This window comes from Rhinichthys klamathensis, unplaced genomic scaffold, assembly GCF_029890125.1.
Source record: "Rhinichthys klamathensis goyatoka isolate OS25496 unplaced genomic scaffold, OSU_Roscu_1.1 h1tg000247l_1, whole genome shotgun sequence".
Taxonomy (NCBI): Eukaryota; Metazoa; Chordata; class Actinopteri; order Cypriniformes; family Leuciscidae; genus Rhinichthys; species Rhinichthys klamathensis.
Genome location: NW_026606769.1, coordinates 150,319 through 174,333, shown reverse-complemented (window position 1 = coordinate 174,333; position 24,015 = coordinate 150,319). Strand labels below are relative to the sequence as shown.

At 39.7% G+C, this 24,015-nt stretch overlaps 1 protein-coding gene and 1 pseudogene across 1 annotated transcript; both read right to left on the bottom strand.

Moving 5' to 3' along the window:
- Window positions 1–458: 458 nt before the first annotated feature.
- smyd2a (SET and MYND domain containing 2a) lies at window positions 459–14,744 on the bottom strand. The gene is made up of 12 exons (XM_056266367.1): window positions 14,388–14,744; window positions 12,825–12,888; window positions 8,826–8,936; window positions 6,364–6,424; window positions 5,833–5,957; window positions 4,797–4,864; window positions 4,608–4,710; window positions 2,736–2,846; window positions 1,954–2,077; window positions 1,199–1,373; window positions 974–1,082; window positions 459–835 (listed from the first exon to the last, which is right to left on the bottom strand). The coding sequence occupies exons 1-12, from the start codon at window positions 14,558–14,560 to the stop codon at window positions 752–754; spliced, it is 1,308 nt and encodes a 435-aa protein (XP_056122342.1). The 5' UTR covers window positions 14,561–14,744; the 3' UTR covers window positions 459–751.
- Window positions 14,745–20,166: 5,422 nt separating this feature from the next.
- LOC130100750 (uncharacterized) lies at window positions 20,167–23,457 on the bottom strand (annotated as a pseudogene).
- Between the last annotated feature and the right edge of the window lie 558 nt (window positions 23,458–24,015).

The window sequence follows — 24,015 nt, the reverse complement described above, 5'->3', positions numbered from 1 at the left end:
TGATGATTATAAGTCGCTGAATGTATTTAGTGATACAATTCAGAGATAAATGTGTTATTTTGATATGGTTGCACATCTTAAATAGTTTGTATTCCACAAAAAAAAGTAATCCATAAAGTCAGTGTTTGTCATTAGGAATTTATTACTTTAGTGTTGTCACATTAAATTTAATGTATTTTGCATGTGGCAGTCTGCATCTTTTTTCTTTCCCCATACTACCTGTCAAAATAGCACAATACTAAACAAACAAGAAACATTTAACAAATAAGCAACAATGATAGTAACACTATGAAATGCACTGATTGATTGGAAGTCCAATATCTTAACAGTATCCATGATATATTTTAATCAGTGCAAAAACAATAACCATGCAAACAGACAAGTAAAACAGAATCAGAGTCTTTCGCCTTATTGAGAATATATAAATGATTTACATTCGTTAGCTATTGAAAAAATGTATATTGTGTTGCTACATGAGGGGGCAAAATGTTTTTAAAAACCTGGCATATATGATATGATTCTTAATTCTTAGCCCTTCTTCTCAGAAAACAGTATAGCACATTTGTTCAAAGTGCAGACAATACAAGCAACAAAGTATCTCAGACTCAGGCCATCTATTTACAAAACACAAAATTCATTTAAATGACATCTCAGATAAACAGATCATTTTGACATCACTTTGTTTTTATATTCCCAGGAGAGGTATAAGACACATGCCAGTGTTTGATGCATATTCCTCCACGTGTTCCCATTATTTCTGTTCTTCTATTTCCTTTTTAATCTCAGCGATGTACGGGTGGTCCTTACCATGGGCAATGTCCATGATTGCAAGAGCCTGTGATAAATTCAGCCACAACAATTTATAAGCCTAGATGGGTCCAAAAATATTTAGTTTTTTTTTGCTTTTAGATTTCAAAAGGACGCCCACATCTAATATTACATTATTATTACATTAGCACTGCTAACACCTTACCTTCTTTAAAGCTTTAACTCCTTGTGTACTCCTCTCAAGTCCTAGGTATAATCTTCCAAGTTTCAGGTACATAGAAGCCACATTCAGTGAGTAAGGAGGGTAGTGCACACTAGAAAGATATGTGCATTGGACACTATTAGTAAAGTGGATACACTAAATTCTTACAGTGTAATTTTAAATTAAAATAAGTTAGAAAGACAGGAAACACACTGGACCCAGCATTACCTGTAGGGCTGGACAATTTTCTCGCCATATTTCATTGCTCCGTCCCAATCCTGCATATAGAGACAGACACCCATTGCCTGATACATCATATGCAGCATGTACACATTGGTTTCGGCAAAGATTGAACCCATTTTCTCCAGGCTTAGTTCACAGATTTCCAGCAGCTCACTGGGGGGTACTTAGCGGTCAAGGAACTTTTAGTCAAAACCATAACTTCAGGATATATAGACTACCGTTCAAAAGTTCTTTTTTTACAAATTTCATTTATTCCAGTGATGGCAAAGCTGAATTTTCAGCATCATTACTCCAGTCTTCAGTGTCACATGATCCTTCTGAAATCATTCTAATATTATTTGGTGCTAAAAAAACATAACTTATTATCATTGTTGAAAACAGTTTGTAGATTTTTAGAAACTATATAATGTTTATGCATATCTTCTGAATAAAAGCAACAACAAAACTTTTCAATAGTAGTGTATATTGTCTGACAAAGAGAGCTTGGTTTGAATTGCTCAGTCTATATTTTCCTCAGACTTTTGTGACTTTTTCAGCAATTGTGTTTTTAAAAAAACACTAGTGTATGTTTTGTGACACAATGTATCCCAAAGGTTAGTATGGCTTCAAGTGTGGAGACTAAATATATCCCAGTGCCTCTGTTTACATCCCAGACCCCATTGCTCTATCTTCAAAATATTGCCTGATATCACAGACAAAACTATAAAGATTAAAAAAAAGAAAAGGCCAATGAAGGATATTTTTGTAGTGCTTTGCTCTCCTGAACTCCTCAATGACATTTCTGGCATACATGACCATCTGTGTGATTTCCTCATCCTCTGGAGGTGTGCTAAGCTTCTGACGGATCTCCATTTTGGCTTTGTCCTAAATAAAAAAGGAGGTGTTATTCCACATATATCCACTTGAGTTTCCTTAGTGTTAATTTTTATTCATACTGTTATTACATATAAAAAGATGGGTCTCGGTTCACTTCCAAACGAACTCTGGTGCATTTCGACAGAAATATGAACGCAACAAGGACCAAAGACATAAACGAACCAAAACATGACGTGATGTCACCAGATGCGACCCTAAAAAGGACAGAATGCTGAAGCATACCTGATTTTTTCCTCGTCATAGGAGCCATAACAGTTCGGTACAGGCGTCAGAAACGCCTTCTCCTTCGATCTTCGTTTGTGTGCAACAGAGGAATTCCTGACGTGTGTTTTGACTCCTTTACACATTTTATAAACTCTAGATCACGAGTTCTCAGCTGGACAAAATGCCATCATATGTACACACATATAACGAGCACATTTAGCCCAGCACACAACATTGTTTTGGATATTCGGTAAGTTCAGTCGCAAAATACGTTTTTTTTTATCTTTAGGCTCGGCCATAAAAATGACAGTGTGAACGTTAAGCAAACCAGGACTAAATGTATTATTATCTTTTTTTGGGTTGGACCAAAAGAACTGAACTAAAAGTGTGAACGCACCTGTATATGAAAAGTCGTTTATTACAGGGTTAAAATGACACTCACCTTTGATTTAGAGGTGCATTCTTTACAGTCACAGGTGAAGAAGTAAGAATCTTTCAACCGTTCAATTCTATCCTCTGTTGGATACAGGAGGTCAATGTAACTGTTGAAGATCTATCCCAGAGAAACAAAGAGGACCGTCACACAATATACAACAATTAAATTAGTAATGAGATGAGTATGCAATGCTATAATAGATGTCAGAATCAGTGTTGGGCATGTTACTTAAAAAAAGTAATTAGTTATAGTTACTAGTTACTTCTCACAAATAGTAACCGAGTTAGTAACTGAGTTACATCATTATAAAAGTAACTAATTACCAGAGAAAGTAACTAGTGTGTTACTTTTTAAAAAAATGTTCAAATAGGCCTATGTCAAATAACTTGGATGCCCCCAGTATTAAATATGTTAAATGAATGAAATGGACACTTAATAGAATAAATTATTATTATAAAACATTGAACACTAATCTACACTATTTTAATGTTGCTGTGGGACAATGTGAGAGACACCTATTAAATTCAATATATTATCATTACTATAGTAGAACAATAAAACATAATAGATGGTTTATACTTAATATCGCACAGACCACAACTGGCTAACAAATAAATTTAAAAATAAATGATGCTACTTAAGAAATGTACCAAAAATGAATAAATAATAATAAAAAATATACATACTCTTTGTAGTGCATATTAAAATGCTAAAACTGTTACACAACTTCACAACTAGTAGACATACTGTAGCCTAAGTATTTTCTTCCTCACAAAAGTAAACTGTTTAACAAGAAGTGCTCTCTCAATATAATACTGCACAATTTACCAAAAAATAAAATAAATATAATATTTTTGGGGTTTATTTTTATAACCTACGGAGAACGTCATCATCAGAGGTTATTTAAGCCAAATTCTAGGCATGTTTGCCGCACGTGTTTACAACCGGTCAAACAAAGATGTTTTCTGGGAATGTTCCCTGCAGGTTATTTTGTGGTTTTATTTTATAACCTAAAGAGAACGTTGCCAGAACGTTCCCTGTAATTTTTAGGTTTTATTTTCATAACCTTCCCAGAACGTTCCCTGCAGGTTATTTTTTAGATTTTATTTGTATAACCATGTAAATTAATTAAAACGTTGCAGATGATACCAATAGGCTATAGAGATTGTTCTAATGCTGAAATTTGTCATTTATTTATAAACAAACTATATAATGCTCGGACACCCTCGGTCTCCCTTGCGCAACTGTTGAGCGCGCTCTCGGACACACTCGGTCTCTCGCGCATTGTTGCAGTGTTGAGCGCACTCACGGCGTTCGCTTCGCTTTGGTCCACTCCGGCGCCTCAAACACACACACACACACACACACACACACACACACACACGAGAAAAAACTTTGCAGGTCCTATGGCGGAGAGAGAGCCTACTCGGATGAAAACCGCTTCAGTGAGTTCAATTATAGTAACGCCCAATTTATTTTGTCAGTAACGATAACTGCGTTGTAACGGGGGAAACAGTAATTCGTTTGATTACTCGTTACTGAAAAAGATAACGCCGTTAGTAACGCCGTTTATTTATAACGCCGTTATTCCCATCACTGGTCAGAATTCAATACTGACTTGTCAGATAATACTGCATTTTACATGAGCATTTCAGATTACAATTTAATGACAATGATTATAATGCTAAATAACAAACAACAAAGGCTTCGTGAATGTGACAATAAAAATCATGTGAGGTCTGGCCAGTCAGTGAAGATAACAAAATGTAGCATTACCATAAGTGTAATATTTTAGTCACTATTTAGTGTCAAACAATGACAAGACATGCTGCAATACAATACAATATTAAGAACAAGCATAACGTGGCCCTGTCTCACCTCATCTTCAGGGTTGATCTCCTGCACCGCTCTCACCTCAGCTACTGTACCTTTATACGTCACAATCACATTTGGACTACAACTGTGGTTCATCAGAGCAACACTACCATGGAAAGACATTCAATTACTATCAAGTACTTCATATATTTTGGTCAAGGCAGTGGTTTTGATTTCTAGTATGAGACTTACTCTTGAAAAACAGCAGAACCCAAATGAGACAGCTCTTCATCTTCAATGGTGAAGCCATTACAATTCACCTGTGATGTAAAAAGGAGGAATTAGCATAGACACACAGACTTGGAACTATCCACAAATAGGGAACAAGGTTTTGGAACAAATGTCATGCTTTCTGAAGTGAGAACTATTAGATATGTTAGACTAACCTAGGATTACTTAAAGGGATCATTTTTTCAAAACCCATAATACTTTCATTTTTCCATGGAACATAAAAGAGATGCTAGACAGAATGAAAGCCACGGTCACAATTCACTTTCATCGCATTTTTTTTCTTCCATGTCTGACATTCTCCTTACTTTTCATACAAAAAATGAGAATTCATGTCATTCTAAACATAAAACATGACTTACTTTCTTAAGCCTTTATTTTGAAGAATCTTGCTAACTAAACATTTACCATTGACATTGAAAACACTAATATATTCTTTTATATTCAAAATATCTTTTATGTTGCACAAAAGTAAGTCAGTCAAACAGGGTGAGTTAACAGTGACAATTTTCATTTTTGGGTAAACTATCCCTTTAAAATAATTTAAACATAGTAAACTTAATTTATATTTTATGAAATATAAATACAATATATTTTTATAGATACGCATTCATACTTTATAAAGTGATTAGAATATAATCAGCTCTTTTAATACATAGTTTGCATGATTTTGCTGGCAATATAAAATAAAGCAATCCTGTAAATATTGTGATTTTTTAAATTCGCCTTTTTATTTAGAAGCAAAAAATATATATACATTTCTGTAAATATATCTTCAAACTGTCACTTTCAATTACTCTATTACAAAATCTGATGAGTTATTAAAATGTTGCAGTAAAAATATAAGATAATACTTCAATTATTCCTTGTTTTACTGCATTTCTTCATTGATGCATTAAACTGATTAAATAGTATTTCTCTGTGTTCATTTATTTAAAAACATGCAGAGTCCCAAAACTACACGCAACTAAAAAAATATATATATTACAGTTAACTTTACCTGAGCAAAGAGTTCGGTAAGAGCTGCATTATCGGGAAAATCGAGATGCCGGGAGTAAAAGTGATGTAGTGCAGCAATGTCTGTATCGTTCATCTCATTCTTCTCATCATCCATCTTGTCCAGATCTGACAAACATTGTACAGAAAATTAAATTAGCATTTCATCTTCAAAAAGACTCCAGTCTTACATAGTTATGGCTATGCCACAAATTAGATAGAATGTTAATATATAATTGAATATCAGGACAATAGCAGAATTAGCTCTCTTATCATTAAACATGCAATGTCTGACATTTTTTTATTTGTCACATGGCTCCACCAGTTACAATTTCAGACACAGACTTCAAGTCCTACTCTAGGCGTCCTATATCTGTGACAGCCAACAGGGCAGATGGTTAGGGTCAATAAAAAGGTGTGGAAAGTCACCAGCCTTTTACTGACTTCAACTTCAAACCCTCTTTTAAGCAAAAGAAACAGACTTTGCATTTCTAAAACCTTATAAGGATATTGTTTGACTCTCTCAGACACTTACGTGCTTCTAATTCTCTAAGAGTCAAAACTCTTTCTGAGGGAGTCCTTTCTGTCTGGCTTTTCTGGAAAGCAAGAACATGTTTAAAAGTTAGATGTGACAATCCTCGCAAACTGTCAAACATGCAAAACAAAACCTTTTTTCAGTGTTTGATGAGACCGAACAGTTTTCTGGCCAACTGTGTAACGGGCACATGCTGTGTGACACAAAGCGCCATGTGTCGGCAGAGTGAGTCACGGAGAGCTGCCGGATCCGACACATCCATAAAAAACACATGGTAGCACCATATGTGCCAGAGCAGCACTGAAAATTCTACATCTAATTCTAAACGGATTGTACCGATTCTTAAATGACTGAATATTACTATTGGCGAACTTTGCATCAGTGTGTTCAGAAAAAGAAAAGCCATCCGTGTTTTCCCACCTGTGAAGGTTAATCATCTGAACAGGTGCAGCAGAAAGAGCCGAGTTCCTTCAGACTCACTCTAGATGTGTCTGAAACCTGATAAATGCTGCCTTCACAAGCAACATATGGAGTGAGGAAGGCAACAAGGCACATCTAAATCCAATGTTTGTGTAACAGCCTGTCTAGTGGAACTCCTTGATCTGGTTGGATTCTGAAGACAACAGAGATGTGTGCGGTCTTCGCTGCCTATAATCTCACGATCAGGCGCATTAATAATAATAGCATCGAAAGATGTGGCTAAAAGGAGCAAACTCATTTATTAATGTTTGTTTTATTAGTTTCTAAAACAATTTCCATCATTGACATTTTTAAGATTTTTTTTAAGAAGGCTCAAGTTTGGTTTCAGTAACTTTTTATTTATTTAAAGAAATGAATGCTTGTATTCAGCAAGGAAGGACTCATTACATGGATCAAAAGTGACAAGTCATTCATGATGTTACAAAAGATTTCTATTTCAAATAAATGCTGTTCTTTTAAACATTCTATTAATCAAAGAAACCTGAAAAAAAAAACATTGTTTCCACAAAAATATTAAGCAGCACAACGGTTTTCAACACAGATAATAAGAAATATTTCTTGAGCACTAAATCAGCATGAGGCACAGGAAAATCAGCACAGGAAAAAAATACATTTTAAAATATAGAAAACCATTTTTGATCAAATAAATGCATCTTTGATGAGCATAAGAGACATATTTTAAAAACATTTAAAAATCTTACCAACCCTGAGCAAGCCGCCTCTTCTCTAAACCCTCTATAACAGTTTTTTTTTTCTCAAGGCATTCAGACATGTACAGTTGCAGGGTCTGAATGCATTGCAAATTTAAAACTACATTCAAACTACAAAAAAAAAAAAAAAACCTAATTGGCAGGTGAGGAATGTGAAAGCACTAGACCTCTCTTACTCTCTGAACTGAAGTACTCATGAGTAGAGTGGCTGTAGTAGCTATAGACATTATTACAGCAGAGCAGCTGGAGAGCTGCCTCCTCAACATACTTCCACAGCCAAAAAAAACGTTTAAGATCTAACAGGCAATATAATTCTAGCAGAGAATAAAATGTACTGTAACTACTACCAAAGTCCTTTTAGGCAAGTCATGCCACTTGGCCGCCATCTTGGCAACGCCTCCGGACAGCTATTTCGGACTAACAAGACCAGGCTCCTATCTAAATGAATGGGCAAAGAGTCAGAACTGCACTTTCACTGGTCACCGGGACATAAAAATTGCTTGTATAGAAACAGCAGTAAAATATGATAAAAATCACTGAAAAAGTTTGATGACTTTGCCCCAAAATAAGGTTTAAAAGGTCCTTTTCCCCACAGGTTATACGTTTACTACGCATGCGCAAGGGTTCTCGTCTCCGCTGTCGCAAACCTCAACTGTGCGCATGCGTCAGTGGAACCAGACGATAGGCTTACACGTTTCCCGGCTTGACTGTTAAAAGCAGACGATTGGCTTTCCAGCGGGAGGGGCGGGGCATGTGCATACAACCACCATCTTTGGCGTTATGGGTTTTCCCTATATAGTTGTATTGAGGATTGAGGAAGTGGCATGTCTCTATATAAATTGTCTCTGCTGCTACTACTCTGCAGTAAATTCACTGCCACCTAGGCAAAGACTGTTAGTAAGCAAAATATCATTAAGTGTACTGTGTAATAATAACTGCATTTAGTACGTGCATGAAAAGTTACCTGGAAATAGGTGACTTCAGAGCACTGTTGTTATTGTTAACTAAAACTATTAAACTCATACTAGGTAATTGAAATAAAGCTGATATAAAATAAAAATAATATTTGATGAAAAACTTCATATTAGAAATGCTGAAATACTAAAACTTAAATAAAATAAAGGCTAAATAGACATAAACAACGATTAAAAGTTACTAATAAAATAGCTAATTCAAAATAATATATAGCATTCAATAGTAAAATAAACTTTTCCTTTAAAGCTGAAAACAAAAAGTTATACTGCAATGCCAAAAAAGCCTGGTTGTCCTCACCTGTTTGAGTATTATTCTGGCGACCAGTCGTACGGTTTCTGATGGACACCAGTTCTCTCCGTATGCGCACATGGCTGAGCACTCCAGCTTGTGCATGGACCAGTCTCCTCTCTGAGGAAAGGACAAGGCCATTGTTTATTTTCACACAAACTGGAAAAATATAGCATATTTTCATATTTCATCAACAGATGAATACCACACCCAGCATGAAGGGTCACAGCTCTTCTTTTTGAGATGATATGCTTTTGATATAACCAATCGCATGTCGGCTCGCTTCCGTTTGATGAGTCATGCTTTCAAATGGAATGGAACCTCAAGGCGAATACGAGAATTCCTGAGAGATAAGACTTTGAATTAGACTCAGCCTGCCTCACAGGCTACTGGGCGACGAATAAACTAAATCCTGTGTTCTGGCGAGCAAACAGAAACTGATCCCTAATGCATTTGAGACGGATTGTCATAGCAACAGTGTGGCCAGAACGCCTTTCAGCTCAATTTAGGAATAGAGCAACAACCAAGTCCCTTAAAATAAACAGGCTACGCAGATTTTCTCCATGATCACTGCTTTAATTATATTGGTCTGTTGTTCTTTTTTTCTACCTTTGCTTTTTATATTGAAATGGACAACAGTGTGTAATTTCTTTGCCAGAGACAACCATTTGTAGCTTCCCTTTCCGCAGTATAAACACTGAGGTGCTATCAAATCATTGTTCTGCTGCAAGTCTTAGATCATTGATGTGATTTTGAGGCGGGACTTCCTGTATGTCATTTAGCAGGGAATAGAGCGTTGCATTTTAGATGAAGTAAAAATGCTTGTCATTTTTATGTTGAAGGAACTGATTTGAATGATAATGCATAAAACTTACATTTTTACAAATTACCTTACATTATTACTTTACGTTAAAGGGTTAGTTCACACAAAATTAAAAATTCTGTCATCATCATGACGTTCCAAACGATTTTCGTTCATCCTCAAGACACGGTCTCTCCATTGAGTCCATGAAATGACCACTTTGACGCTTCAAAAGTTCATAAAGAGATTGTAAATCAAATCCATATTAATTGAGCGGTGCAGTCCACATTTTCTGAAGAGACATGTTCGCTTTTTATATGATGAGCAGATTGAATTTAGGCTTTTATTCACATATAAACATTAATCAACGGACACATCAGACATGGTAAACGGAAGCTTAAGCATGTTTGCTTGATGTGCGAGAACCAATGAGGTTTATTCTTGTGTTACGCAGCACGTTTGAGCTTCCACAAGAACCAATGAGAGGTTTGTCCTCATCCGTCAAGCAAGTAAGGTTGAGCTTCTGTTTATGTAGGCTGATCAACATTTATATGTGAATAAATTCAGAGCAAAGATCCACAGAGGGACAAGCCTGAATTGGAACAGGTTAAAACCGTATGATGATGGATATAGGCTGATTCTAACGCCACAACTTGTAGGGCGCAGAAAAACAGCAGGGACAAGAGAGAAGGGCCTTGTGGTAGAGTGCAAATGGATTATTGATGATCTTTATTTTCTCTGCTGGATTTTCGACTCTGCTTGGCACTCACCCGCAATGATCAATTACAGAGCTGTCATTCTGGCTGTGGTTTCTACAGAGAAAGATCCCCGTTTCTCAACCTGGAGGAACTCATAAATGAGGAACTGAGTCAACTGTGCTTTGTCTTATACAAAGTTGATGAGATGAAATAAATATTTTAAAGCCTTTTAGAACAGTAAAAAGTCAATATATAAATTAAAAGTTACAATTCAAATGTTTGGGGGTGGTAAGATTGTTTATGTCTCCTTTAAGTCTAATATGCTTATGCTTTATATTTCCACAGTATGCAGGTAAGATCTTCCGGATTTATGAATGAACCGTTCGTTTTAAAATCTTCCCGGTCTACAGATATTTGTTATGATATCCACTTTAAACATTTGTTATGATATCCGCTTTCGTTAAAGCTACAATAAGTAAATCCACTTCACCAGCAAATTACTTTCCGACAGCGATGCCATAGAATTATACAGAGCTTCCGCGAAAACGGAAGTTAAAAAACAAAATTCTAAAGTTGGCTGGGCGCTTGTTTCTCTGGCACATTAAAGTCTACAGACTGACGTCACCGTTTTCACAAATTCGCGTTTCTGTATTTTACACGGAGATAACAGTATCGTTTTCAAAAGCTTGCACTATGAAACCCAAGTTAAAACATAAAAATAGCACTTAAGATCAATGATAAAAAGACACGTCAATATCACCACTGCAAAATAATTACTAAGTACAATTTTTTAATTTTGGAAATTTGATAATGCATTCGAATGTTTGTTTACTTTTTAAAATCATTCATAATGCTGTCGCTTCTCCTCTAAAAAGATTTATTGCGCTCAACTCCGAAAAAAAAGAGCTACTCGGTCGGCCACTAGAGGAGAGTGCAATATTCCAAATCGCAAAAAATCTCCCCACACACCTTATTACATGTACAAATCCTCAAACATTTACGAGTTTGACAAAAGCATGGTTATTGTCACAACAAAACTGTACACATTTATGAAATGTGCGTGTGTGTGTGTGTGTGTTTTTACTGGGAGAGATAGGGATTTTGATTGTTTAGCTTTGTTGGGGTGGGGTTGGTTTTAGGAAGGGGGAAAAATTGAGCATATAATAATTTTAATTGCAAATTAAGTGTGACTGTGGTAGTAAAATTGTATTTTTTAATGTTTTGTATTTTACTTACATGAATTATTTGTGTTACTGACCTGCCAAGGGACTACGGGCGGAAAATAGCACTTGTGCCACAACCTGGCACAATGCATCTCTTCTTGTTGTTAAACAAGGTTAATGTTAAAGCTGCAGTCCGGCGTTTTTCCTCTTTGTCGCCATCTCTGTTCGAAATCTGCAATTGCAGTCATTCGCGGAATTATCAACTTTACGTGAGTTGTACTTCAACACCCTCGACACGGCACAGCGCGGATGAACACAGTGTTTGAGGAGACTGTGAGGCTGTCAGTCGCCGTGCCGATGTGGATCCTGGCATTCAGAATCACAGATTATTCTTTTTGGAAGTATGACCAACATAAGAATTTTCACCGGAAAATGTCATCTGAACTAGTAAGAAACATCCCGCAGAAATCCACCAGTACCACTGGAATTAAAAACATTATTACAAGCTTACCGCTTTGAATCGAGCTAAGGCAAGCAGATCGTTTTGAACACTGGCTGGTTATGCATTTTCTCAAATATGTATTTTGGATAATTTTTAACCCAAAAAAAGCTAGGGACTGCAGCTTTAACTTGTGCATTGTCCCCATTTAAATTAAATTAATCTGAATCTGAAGTATGCATTTTCAGGCCCCGAAAAATTAACGGCCAAAATGCATAAGTTTTCCGTTTTTAGTTGAAAACGCTCGTGTATATTTCTTAAAAAATATACAATGATTTATTTATTTATATATAAACTGTCCAGCATCCCCACGACCCTACATTTGATTAGAATGGATGGATCAAAGCTAGTCTCATATAGGGTGGTTGAGTTGTTGAGGTACTGCGCTGCTAACACAAAGGCTTCAGGTTTGCTTCCAGGTAAAGTGAGTGCATTAACTGTGGAGTTCATTCTGAGACTATGCTACTCTGGCTCATACACAGGAAAAGCACTTCAACAAGCGTTGCTCCAGTGGGACCATCCTCACAATTAGAGCACTGTAGTGTAAGTACTAAGTGTTGGGAAAAAAAGCTCTGATAGATGCTGACAGAGCTAAATGAACTTTATGAAACAGGTCGTTATGGCCGTGGTTTCTGATTGGTCAATACAGTGTTTCAGCATTACATCCACAGTATTGTATGTCTCTGTGTTCCACAGCATATAGGAAATATGATGTGTAAGTAAATAATGACAGAATTTTCTTTTTTTTTGGTGAACTATTTCTGTAATATGGACAATGGAGCAAATCCACAAACAGAGAGACTGTGATGTCGTTTCCCTCAACAAAATGCACAAACACAGACTTACCTGACACTCTACATTGCAGTAATAGGCCTGTTTACATTTTCCACACTTCGACAGCCCTTCTTTCCTATGAATAAAATGACAAAAAAAGTTATTTTTTTAGATGATCCTCAATTCACACTTCAGCATGCCACTGTTTCCCTCTATGTTAAAGTTAATGAAAATCCTGTCATTATTTACTCTTATGCCTTTTAAAAACCGTAATACTTTAATTCTTTGGTAGAGCACAAAAGATTTTGCCACGGTCACCATTAAGTTTCAATGATTGCATCTTATTTCTGTCATTCTCTCAGTCTTAAGTTTACTCAAAAATAAAAATCATATCATCATTTCCTCATCCGTTCCAACCACATACGACTTTCTCCTGCAGAACATAAAATACGATATTTTGAAGAATGTTGGTAATAACAATAGTTTTAGTTAATATTGACCCTGAAAACACTTCATTATTTCTCAAAATGTCTTATTTTTTACGTTCCATAGAAATATGTAATTATTACAGTTTTAAAAAGGTGAGTAAACAATGACAGTATGATCATTTTAGCTAAACTATCCCTTATAAACTTGGATTAAACCACTTGTTTCACATGGATGTCTTATCCATGTGTTTAATCCAAGTTTATTCAGAGAGAAATCTCTAAGTGATCATTAAAAAATATCTTAATTTGCCTTTCGAAGATGAACAAGTCTTATAGTTGTGGAACGACATGGGGGTTAATGGGAGTTAATGATGATAACATTTTCATTTTTTGCGTGTTAGGCAGATAAAATGATTGGAAACGTCCTGCATACATCACCAGAGAGAAGATTTCACCAGAAGGTCCAGTTATGACATTTTGATGACATCATAATGAAACATATGCAAGGATAAATCACTCACAATAAGATCAATAACAAGCATTTAGAAAACAGATAAGGTGAATTTTTTTTGGATACCAACTTTAACATCTCCATTCTTGTTCAATGGAACAAAGTCATACATCACCTTCATTGTAACAATACAAAAGAACAAAACGTTCACCATTGACAAATGCATCAATCACACCAAAAGCTCTCATTTAAGTCCATAATATAATCATTTACATTGTCTTGTGTTTACATATGCTTATGATAGATGTATTGCCATTGTATCTAGTGGATGTATGTAGTGTAGTAGATCACATCACACACGTCTCCTGTAAAAATCTACAGACTGACTGCCTGAAAAGAAAGATTTCACTAAACTTTCATGCACAGCACTCAGTGTCCGTGTTGGAGGTGTGTATAAAGTGGGTCACCCTTCACAGTGCATGACCCAGCAGCATTCAAACGCAGAGAAAATAGAAAGCATGTGCCAGCCATCTTTAAGTGGGACCAGCCTTGTAGTGAATGCAGATTAGCTTCCTGTCAAATATGTCATGACCAAAACAAAGTTGATCAAGAACTATTATAAAAGTTAACAATCATTATTATAAAGCTCTTGGTGTACGTGCATGCATTGTCAAATTAAACATCCGAGCACAAGAAGTCAGGAGGATCTAGTCTCGTACACAAAGTGTCAGGCGTGGACTTAAAAGGAGCGCTGACCTGGTAAAGCAGTATTCGCAGTGTCCGCCTCTCTCGTTCACTGTCAGCACGTAAGCATATGCCGGACAGGCGAACACTAGATCACCAACTTTGAACTGCTTAGTGGCTTTGAGTCCCCGGCCTTTACCAGGGCTCAGAAATCTTTCAGTACCCTCAATTCCCTCGGTTTTCATTGCTCTTGACCTGCTGCTCGCGTGTCACACTTCCTTGCACTCGTCAGAAAGCGGTGCCTCGGTCTCAATCGGTTTCGTTAGTGACTGCGGCAAGTGTAGTGACGCCACTATCACACCACATGTTCAGCGAAAAGACTCCGAACAACGAGCTGCACCAGAAGACAGGCGGCTTACGGCAATGCCCCACACACCCAGCGGTCCTAAAGCCCGTCCTCTAGCAGCGTCCACCACCGGCCTACCTCGATAGTTGGCTTCATGGCGCCATCGCGTGGTCATCAGGGGAAAGTGAGCCATTTGAGATTGTGAAACATTCAAACTGATCTCCTAAATAAAAAATTTAAATAATAATAATATGAATAAATTATCAGTCACCATAAAATCAAAAATGACAATTAATATTTTCTACTGGAATATTGCAGTATTTATTATAAATGCTTTATCCATTCACACATCTTTTTTTTTTAAATAGCTACGTAGCCTGTGCTCGCAATCTTTAATCAAAATAACCTTCCTCTTGCAAAGTCCTTTCTTTTAATATAAACATTATTATTATTATTATGCATTTTAAAATATTTTATGACAGTTTTTTTAGTAATAGGTGCTTTCGAAACAATCAGTGGTTCTTCAACTTCAACTTTTATTTATTTATATAGCACATTTAATAGCAACGTTGTTGCCCAAAGTGCTTCACAGTTAACTAAAAACAGTAAGACATTCATGTATAAAGACATATAGGCCCATGAAGGTAAGACCACACACTCTTAGACATACCCCCCTCACATAACAGTAGTTAGGTCAGTGTAGAAATAATTAAAATAGTGAAAACTAAAAGAGAGTAAATTATCTACAATGTGCAATGCACTTAACTAAAAGCTAGGTTAAAAAGATACGTTTTTAATTGAGACTTAAAAATGTCTATGGTCTGAGCTAGCCGGAAATGAGAGTGAAGACTGTTCCACAGCTTGGGAGCCACAACTGAGAAAGCCATTTGACTTCCTAGGTCCAGAGCTTGAATCAATTAAGCGAGCGATTCGATCCAATGAATACGACATAGGCCTACGTTCGAATTTCGAATAATTTTAAAATGGATGGCGTTGATCTGGTGAACCCGTGAAGTGGTTCTAAAGGTTTTAACTGATCTCGGTCAGTTTTTTTTATTCATGTTAGTTAATTTAACGAAGTTTGGACATTGATACGTTTCGATTTGTGCTGCAAATATGATTAATTAATCTTTTGCTTGGATCCACAACATCGATGTTGTTCTCTTTATAACAAAAAGTATGCAAGTTGCATAGAGCTCCCGAACCACCAAGGGGCCCTCTTTCTTTCAAAGATAATTTAGCGCGTATCACTATAAATATGGCGGTAATTTACTCTAGGTAAATGTTTAAACGTGGAAAGGAAATTGAAGGAAAGATTCCTGCAGGATGGAAGGAGGCAGTTATTTTTCCATTAAGAATACCGGGAAAAGATGCTATTGTAGCCTAATCCTGCAAATTATAGGCCAATAGCTCTAACTTTTCATTTAGGTAAATTAATGGAAAGGTTGGTGAATGGAAGGCTAATGTAGGCTAGTACTTTATTAAAGAAAGGGGGTTGATGGCTGGTTGTCAGAGTGGTTTAGAAAGGGGTGAAGTATTGACTCAATCATATGTCTTGAGGATGTCATAGCATATGACATGCTATGGGTAGAAGGTCTTTTAATTAAAATGCATATGAATTGGGGTAAATATGTTTAACTGGGTAATGGACTTTTTAAATAATAGAAATATATTCAGGTGAAAATAGAGACATCTAGAAGGTGTTTGGTAGAAAATGGGACACCACAAGGTGTTATTATTCCATTGCTGTTCAACATAATGATTAATGATGTTTTTTCTAATGTTCAGCCAGGAATTGGAAAGTCACTATTTGTAGACGATGGTAGCCTATGGAAAAGGGGTAAAATGTGAAGTATACCCTGAAGAAGGTACAGGAAGTTGAGGATTGGGGAAGGAAATGGGGTTTTAGATTCTCTATTGAGAAGACTAAGTTTATGTTTTTACTAGGAAGAAAATAGACAAAAGCATAAAACTGGAGCTGTTTGGTAGGAATTTGGAAAGGTTTTACATTTTTTTACGTGTTATTTGACTCAAGACTTACATGGAGGGATCATGTATCAAACGTAGTAGACAAATGTAAAAGGGTAATGAATTGAATGAGATGTCTTGCTGGAACAGAATTGGGAGCAGATATAGCTTCTTTGAAGCAAATTTATATATATTTAATTAGAGCAAGAATTGAATATGGGTGTTTGGTTTATGGATCTGCAGCCTAGTCAGTTTTAGATGGATTAGATATAATCCAAGCTGGGCACTGAGACTATGTACAGGAGCTGTGGGATCTTCTCCAGTGTGCTCCTTGCAGGTATACACTGGAGAAATGCCACTCTGTTTGCGAAGAAAGCAGCTTCAGGCTAACTATTGGGTCAATTTGATGGGTCAAAGGTGTGATCACCCAATTAAAATAACAATACAGGCAAGCTGGGAGAGAGAGGTGGCAATACTTTCAAGTTTTGGATGGACAGGGGAGGCATTGGCACAGGAAATGTCATACATGACAAGAACTTTTGTCCAGGAGTACTGTGGCCATCAGCTCCTTTATGGCAGTTGGAACAATTGGAGACTCACTGTCGGACCTGGTGTTTCCGGTCCCACACAAACAGTAACCAGGAGAAGATACAACCTTTTTAGTCATTTTTTTGCAGATCCGCATGAACGGGGATTGTTTGACAACGTTGTTGTCTGTTTTGAGGATATTGTTGTCGTGTAAACATATTGTTAGGGGGTTTACAGTTAAAGACCCAAGGACCGATATGAACAATTAAGACCAGGAGTTAGAAGTGCAGTCAATTTAAAGGTACAATATGTAAGAATTTTGTAATAAAATATCCAAAAATCACTTGCACAGTGTGATAAATTTCCTGCAGTTGTGTACTTACAATATCCCAAAAGTCTCCAAAGATTTTTTATTTCAGAGAAATTCCAATTTTAAATAAGTGGCCGTCCCGGAAAAAAATGTCGCCTGTCAATGACGCAATATCCGCGCTATCCTCGGTTTCCGTTCATACTGCCATAGCCATTACGTAACCATGGCGACAGACGTGGACAACTGCATAGTGCGTAACGTTTAGCGGCACGCAGTTCTTGTTTCTTTCAAACATAGACCATGGGAAGCAGACTTTGGGACAAACAAGGAGAACTAAAATGAGGATCAATATTAGCGTGGCGTTTTTGAGATGCCTAGAGCTCCACGTCCGCGACTAACTTGGACTTGACAGAGCTTCAGTCATGACTTGACAGCTTTATTAGACAGGTGAGCAAATGTACATAAAACAAATCAATGTATAACGTTAGCTCAACATGATGAAATGTTAGAATATGGTCAGTATGTTATTCTAATGTTGATCTAGCTTACTGCTAGTTTTCGTATAGCAAACGAACTAACACGTAGTATAACATTGTAACTTTCAACACACATTTAAATTTCACGAGTTTACATGTTAATGAAATCTGATGTAATATAATAATGCGTATTTGGCTTGCTGTCCGGGGGGAGGGCTCCGAGCTCAGAATTCGGCCCGACCCCAGAGTACTCCCCCCTAACCTTAGAGGTCATAGGTATCTATGAGCGGACCCCGCCGAATGTGGGGTGAAGGGGTGGTGGAGGGATGCTGAGAAAGAAGTCATGAGACAGGAGGTAAGGGAAGGCTTTATTTATACTGGCTTCTTCTTGTGCTGATTGGATGATTACCTGAACATGCTCCTCCCGAACTTTGTTACATAAAACTTCATTTCACGAGTTTACATGTTAATGAAATCTGATGTAATATAATAATGCGTATTTGGCTTGCTGTCCGGGGGGAGGGCTCCGAGCTCAGAATTCGGCCCGACCCCAGAGTACTCCCCAAAATGCCAGATAAACGGAGGACAGCGAGCGTAGAATTTAACCCCCCAAAAAGTGAAGGGTATGTGTTTACCAAGGAACGAGCTTGCCAGTTCGACTGGGAAGGCTCTCGCGACGACCGACGGGAACTTGGATGCTCACGGCATCGGTCGGATAAGCCCATTCTGCAGTTGAACTGACAGCTCGCTGACGCAGGAATTATGCGAGCGTGAATTTGTGGACGAATTTAACCGTTCACCCAGGAGAGCTCTCGCAGCGTCCGACGGGAACTTATATGCTCGCGGCATAGGACGGGTAAGCCTCGCTGGGTTGGACGGAGGGCGCCCGCTGGACTCGGTCGGGAGGGCTCGACCGGCGCTTCGAAGGGGGGGCTGGGTCACGGGAAAGACTCCTCACGTCCCGACGAATGGGGAGCCCTCCTGGCGACACGAGCGCGGACGTCCGGCGACGACTAAGACGGGCAGACTCTCACTGCAATTCGAACGGGAGGTTTCAACCAGCGTTTTGGAAGGGGGACGGAACCCGGCCTTCGAACGGGTGAGTCATCGCTGCGTGCGAACGGGGGAGTCTGCATGTGATTGAAAAACGTACCTTATGAATATTGAGCGAGTGTGCAAGCGGCGAGCCCAGATGTAATCGGAAGGTGTAAACGGATGTAACTGAAAAGGGGAGCAGCAGGTGGTAATTTAATTAATTAGTTAGGGCTTGGTGAGCATTTTTGATGAAAAAACGGCTAGACCTAATATAGGTTTTGAAGGCATCCGATGACCAGCGACCGAGGGTTTTGATTTTTTGTTGGGAGAGACCTTTTTGAGCAGCTGTGGTGGCTGCTCCGATGCGGAATGAGTGGCTAGAGAAATGCTCTGCTGAGACGCCGGATTTGGTAAGGATTGCTTTTAGATGTTTTTGGAACCAGAATCTCGTAGCTGGATGATTGGAGTCGTTAGTAAAAAGAGGGTCGAGTGGGGATTTGGACGAGGAAAGTTTGTACTGCAGGTAATTAAAAAGCGCATGGTACGGTCGGATGGGAGTTTGAAGATTGAAAATATAGACGAAGTGGCCTCTTTTGTCTCTGTCCGTTTTGCTTTGTTTAATGAAAAATGATATGGTTTCGTTATCTACGATCTGAAGGTCTGAAATTGCGGGATGGATATTTGGGTCGAATAAGGAAGTTATGGTCAGTTCGGAACAGCGGAGGAAACCGAAGAATGCTAGGATGAACATGGCCTCTAACGTATATGCGGTATTGATGGAGTGGTATCCAAGACGGAGTGATGAGATGCATCTGGTGAGTATATCGATTGTGATTGGCTGTCTGGTATCTGGGCGCGTGGGGCGGGATCTTTGGATTCCCTTAATTAGAAGGGACGTTTGGGAGTTATTTATTGCAGGTGTAGGTTTACCGTGGATTAATTTATGGAAAAATTGAATGCCGCTTAGATAGCTTTTAATGGATCCGGCTTGGAGACCTTTAAAACTGTGAAGATGGGATATGAATGAAGTAACTGTTAGAAGCGAAAATTCGGGAAACGACAGGTTGTGAGAGAGGTGGAATGATTTGAACGATTTCCATGCGGTGTAATAAGTTTGCAGGGTTCTGGGAGAAACGGCTTGGAGGATGGATTCGATGGACGTGTCCAGGAGGGATTTTAGCGGATGATCTATGGGAAGATCAGCTGAGAATAAGGAGGTACTGGAGTTGGAGTGGGGTCTGCTTCTGGTGCCAGCATCCTGAACTTCTGAAACGAGAAACGGGAGAGAGAGTCAGCGATTTGATTTTGAGCCCCTGGGACGTGGATTGCAGTTATTAAGAACTGGTCGCATGCGGAGGTCCAAATGAGGCGTCTAAGGAGTGGCATAAGCGCAGGTGAGCGAGAACGACCTTTGTTGATACAGTACACGATTGCTTCGTTGTCGCAATGGATTTGGATACTTTTGGATGACCATTCTTTTCCCCATAGGGAAGCTGCGACGACTATCGGGTAGAGCTCGAAAAGGGCAGAGGAGGCTGAAGACTGGGGTGTGTCTAGGAGCTGGGGGGGCCAGGAGGACGCGAACCAGCGTCCTTGGTAATAGCCGCCGAAGCCGATCGAGGGAGCTGCGTCTGTGAACAGTTTGATATCGAGGGGGAGAGAGATAAAGTCATCATAGAAAAAAGTTAAGCCATTCCACTGATTAAGGAAATTAATCCATAACTTAAGCTCGTTTTTTGACTCGTCGGAGAGGTTGATCCGATCTTCCAGCGCATGAACGGATGAAGAGAGGGCTAGGAGATGCGCGATAAAGGGTCGGCCCTGTGGAATAATGCGCATCGCATAATTTAGGTGGCCCAGCAGCGAGAGAAGTTCGCGTTTTGCACAATCTGTGCTGTCAGTAAAATTGGATGCGATTAAAATAATGCGATCGATTTTTTCCTTAGGCAGTGAGGCTTGGAATTTTGCTGAGTCTAGATTGATGCCTAAAAACTCGATGGACGTAGTTGGACCCGATGTTTTCTCGTGAGCTAACGGAATCCCTAGTTCGGCGAAAACTTTTTTCACTATGAGGAGGTGAGCTTCGGGGACGGTGTCGTGGGGTGAAATTATTAGGAAATCGTCGAGCAGATGGAGAAGATGAGGAATTGCGTAATTATTAGAAAGGATCCAACATATGGCTTCGGAGAGAGTGTCAAAGATTTTTGGGCTGCTTTTGCAGCCGAAAGTTAGGCGCACGGCGAAATAATACTTTTCCTGCCAATTTACACCGAACAAGTGCCATGAATCGGGGTGGATTGGCATTACTTTAAAAGCAGAGGAGATATCTACTTTTGCTAGCCATGCACCTCGACCAGCTATTTTAATCATGGTTATGGCTTGTTCGATATCGTGGTAATTGAGAGAATACTCTTCGAGAGGGATGAGGCTATTGATACTCGGATATGGAGAATTATGGGGGGCTGAAAGGTCGATTATCAACCGCTTTTTCCCAGAGAATTTCCTGGTGGCCACGCCTATGGGGCTGATGCGAAATTTGTCGAACGGGGGAGCCTCGAAAGGACCCATCATGAAACCGGATTCGATTTCTTTTTTAATTAGCTTATTTACTACTCCAGGCTCTGCTAAGGCGGACTGAAGGTTAGCGCAGATAACATTTTGCGTGGGATGGCTTTCTACGCCGGGTTTAAAGCCTTGATTGAGACCTGTCAATAGATAATTTGTGAAGTTGACATCAGGGTGGTGTGATAATTCTTCGGCTAGACGGAAAACATTCACAGGAGTCGAGAGATAGTTTTTTGCATTTTTATTGACAGATTTTTTAACTGGGCATATCACGCGGGCGTGTGCGCCGCCGCAGAAATCGCAGACGTGGAGAAAACGACAGCGTTGTCTTGGGCATCTCCCTTCGTTGAAATTCCTACAAACTTGTCTATCGGGTGCCGAGTATGGTGCTCTGATTGAAAAATCTTCTCTTGCGTGGCGCGGAACGTAACTTGTGGATTTTATGGCATTCTGCTCTGGGCAGGGAGGGATCGATGGATTGATCTGGGGGCATGCCGTGGTGGCATGGATTATGGATCTGCAGATTGCGCAGGAGATATTTTTGCACCCGAGGAAGACTCGGTTATGGAGATCGGTGTCCAACGCTCCCCAATAGGGACACTGATTCCACTGGGAAACGCGGACGGCGCATTTTGCGGAAAACAGCTTGTGGTACGTATAAAAGTGACTACCCCCGTAAGACAACGCGAGCTCAGCTATAATAGACAGATAGTCGTTCAGCTCGCGCCGTCTGTGGGGAAAAGATGAGCATATGACTTCTGTATAGCGGCTGAAGGCTATACAGAATTCGGCTAGTGACAATGTACGTGATGTAACCTGTGCGTTATTTTTTAGAGTGACTGAAATGTCGCCACAGTCTACTTGGCGATTGGACTCAGCCGGAGGAAACAAGGACAGGAGAGAACCCAAATCAACGTCTGCACCTGCTAAGATTTGAGCTCTGATGTTGTTCGTCACTGGAGGAGGTTCAGTAGCTACTGCATTCTGAGGGACTGGTTGAGGAATGGCTGAAAAGAGCGAGAAAGGAGAACGCGCTTGGAGACGGTTAAAGGGATGGGAAATCGGGGCTGTGGCCGTTTGCGGAGGCATCCTCACGCGGAGATCGGCCCCCGGGTTAGATGGAGGAGGAGGAATAGGGAGAGCATAGTGTGGAAAGGGGAGGGGAAAGAAATGCGCCGGCGATTGACCGGCTAACGGAGGCATCCTCACGTTAGGGTGAGCACCTGACGCTTGGGAAGGAGGAAAACTGAAAGAAGTAGAAGGGAAGAAACCCGATTGGGGATCGTGTAAGAAAGTGGAACTGCCAGGATCTAAAGTGTGAGGTACCACGATGGGCGGGGCTGAGGAGAGGAGTTGACCTGGAGGAGATTGGCGCTCGACCGTGACTGGTTCCGGGGCGCGGCCCAGGCTAGCGGAAGGTCTGAGACGTCGTGGCGTGGGGGCGGAGCCCAGTGCTGCGATCGGGGCCCGTCGAGCCTTGCTCGCTCGAGCTGAAGGAATTGGAGCTGAAACAGAAGGGTGAGAAGATTGTAAGGTGACATATAAATTAAATAATTCTGCTTTTTTCATCCTGCGGGAGAAATTTGCATCAGAATTAATTAGGGCTTGTCTTAGCCCCTTGACCGTCCACTTCCCTATTGGGGGGATGTTAGGGGGAGCTGGAAGGTGGGAAGGCGCAGAGGAAGACGATGATGAAGATGATGAGATCCTCGCTGGCGGTGGTGAGGGGAGTCTACGGCGTCTTGGGGTATGCGGAGAGGATCTGGAGGGCCGACGTCCCCTGGTTGAAGATGGAGGCTCGATGTTGACGTTGGCTGCTGGGGAAGGAAGAGTTGCTGGATCTGCGCTTTGCGGATGAGATGACTCCGAGATGAAAGATTCATCGTCGGAGGGGAAGAGCTCTAACTCGGACATGCCTGCACGGAGGCGGAGTCAGATGCTGAGAAAGAAGTCATGAGACAGGAGGTAAGGGAAGGCTTTATTTATACTGGCTTCTTCTTGTGCTGATTGGATGATTACCTGAACATGCTCCTCCCGAACTTTGTTACATAAAACTTCATGTAGTGTAACGTTAGACCAAGTGAAGCAGCGCTGCGTTACCTCACACGTTTAATTCGTCAAATAAACTGACCTGTGTGAGTAATCCAGCACTTGCGGTTATTCGGTAGAATTAAATGTCCTTATTCCTTTATATCTGCGGGACTCGCGTGTGATATCTGTCTCTTTAGCATCGCGACCTGCTTCATACCACTGTAATGTTAAAAAACATGAATGTTTGCACTCATCCATAAACATTATTAGATCCATCAGCTTGACAGCAAGTCCTATCATTCCGCATATCACTGCGTCATCAACCTACGCCTTTGTTATTGTTGGAAACTGCGCCCTCTTGTGGCGAAAAAAACCTACATATTGTGCCTTTAACTGTGCGTTCACACCGGACGCGAATAGCGTGTCAAATTCGCGCCTGCC

Excerpts from the sequence above, each read along its gene's own strand:
- smyd2a (XM_056266367.1), bottom strand. The coding sequence starts at position 14,560 with ATGAAAACCGAGGGAATTGAGGGTACTGAAAGATTTCTGAGCCCTGGT. Across the intron at positions 4,865-5,832 it reads TTACCGAACTCTTTGCTCAG|GTGAATTGTAATGGCTTCAC; the intron begins GTAAAGTTAACT and ends TTTACATCACAG. Across the intron at positions 1,083-1,198 it reads AAAATTGTCCAGCCCTACAG|TGTGCACTACCCTCCTTACT; the intron begins GTAATGCTGGGT and ends ATATCTTTCTAG.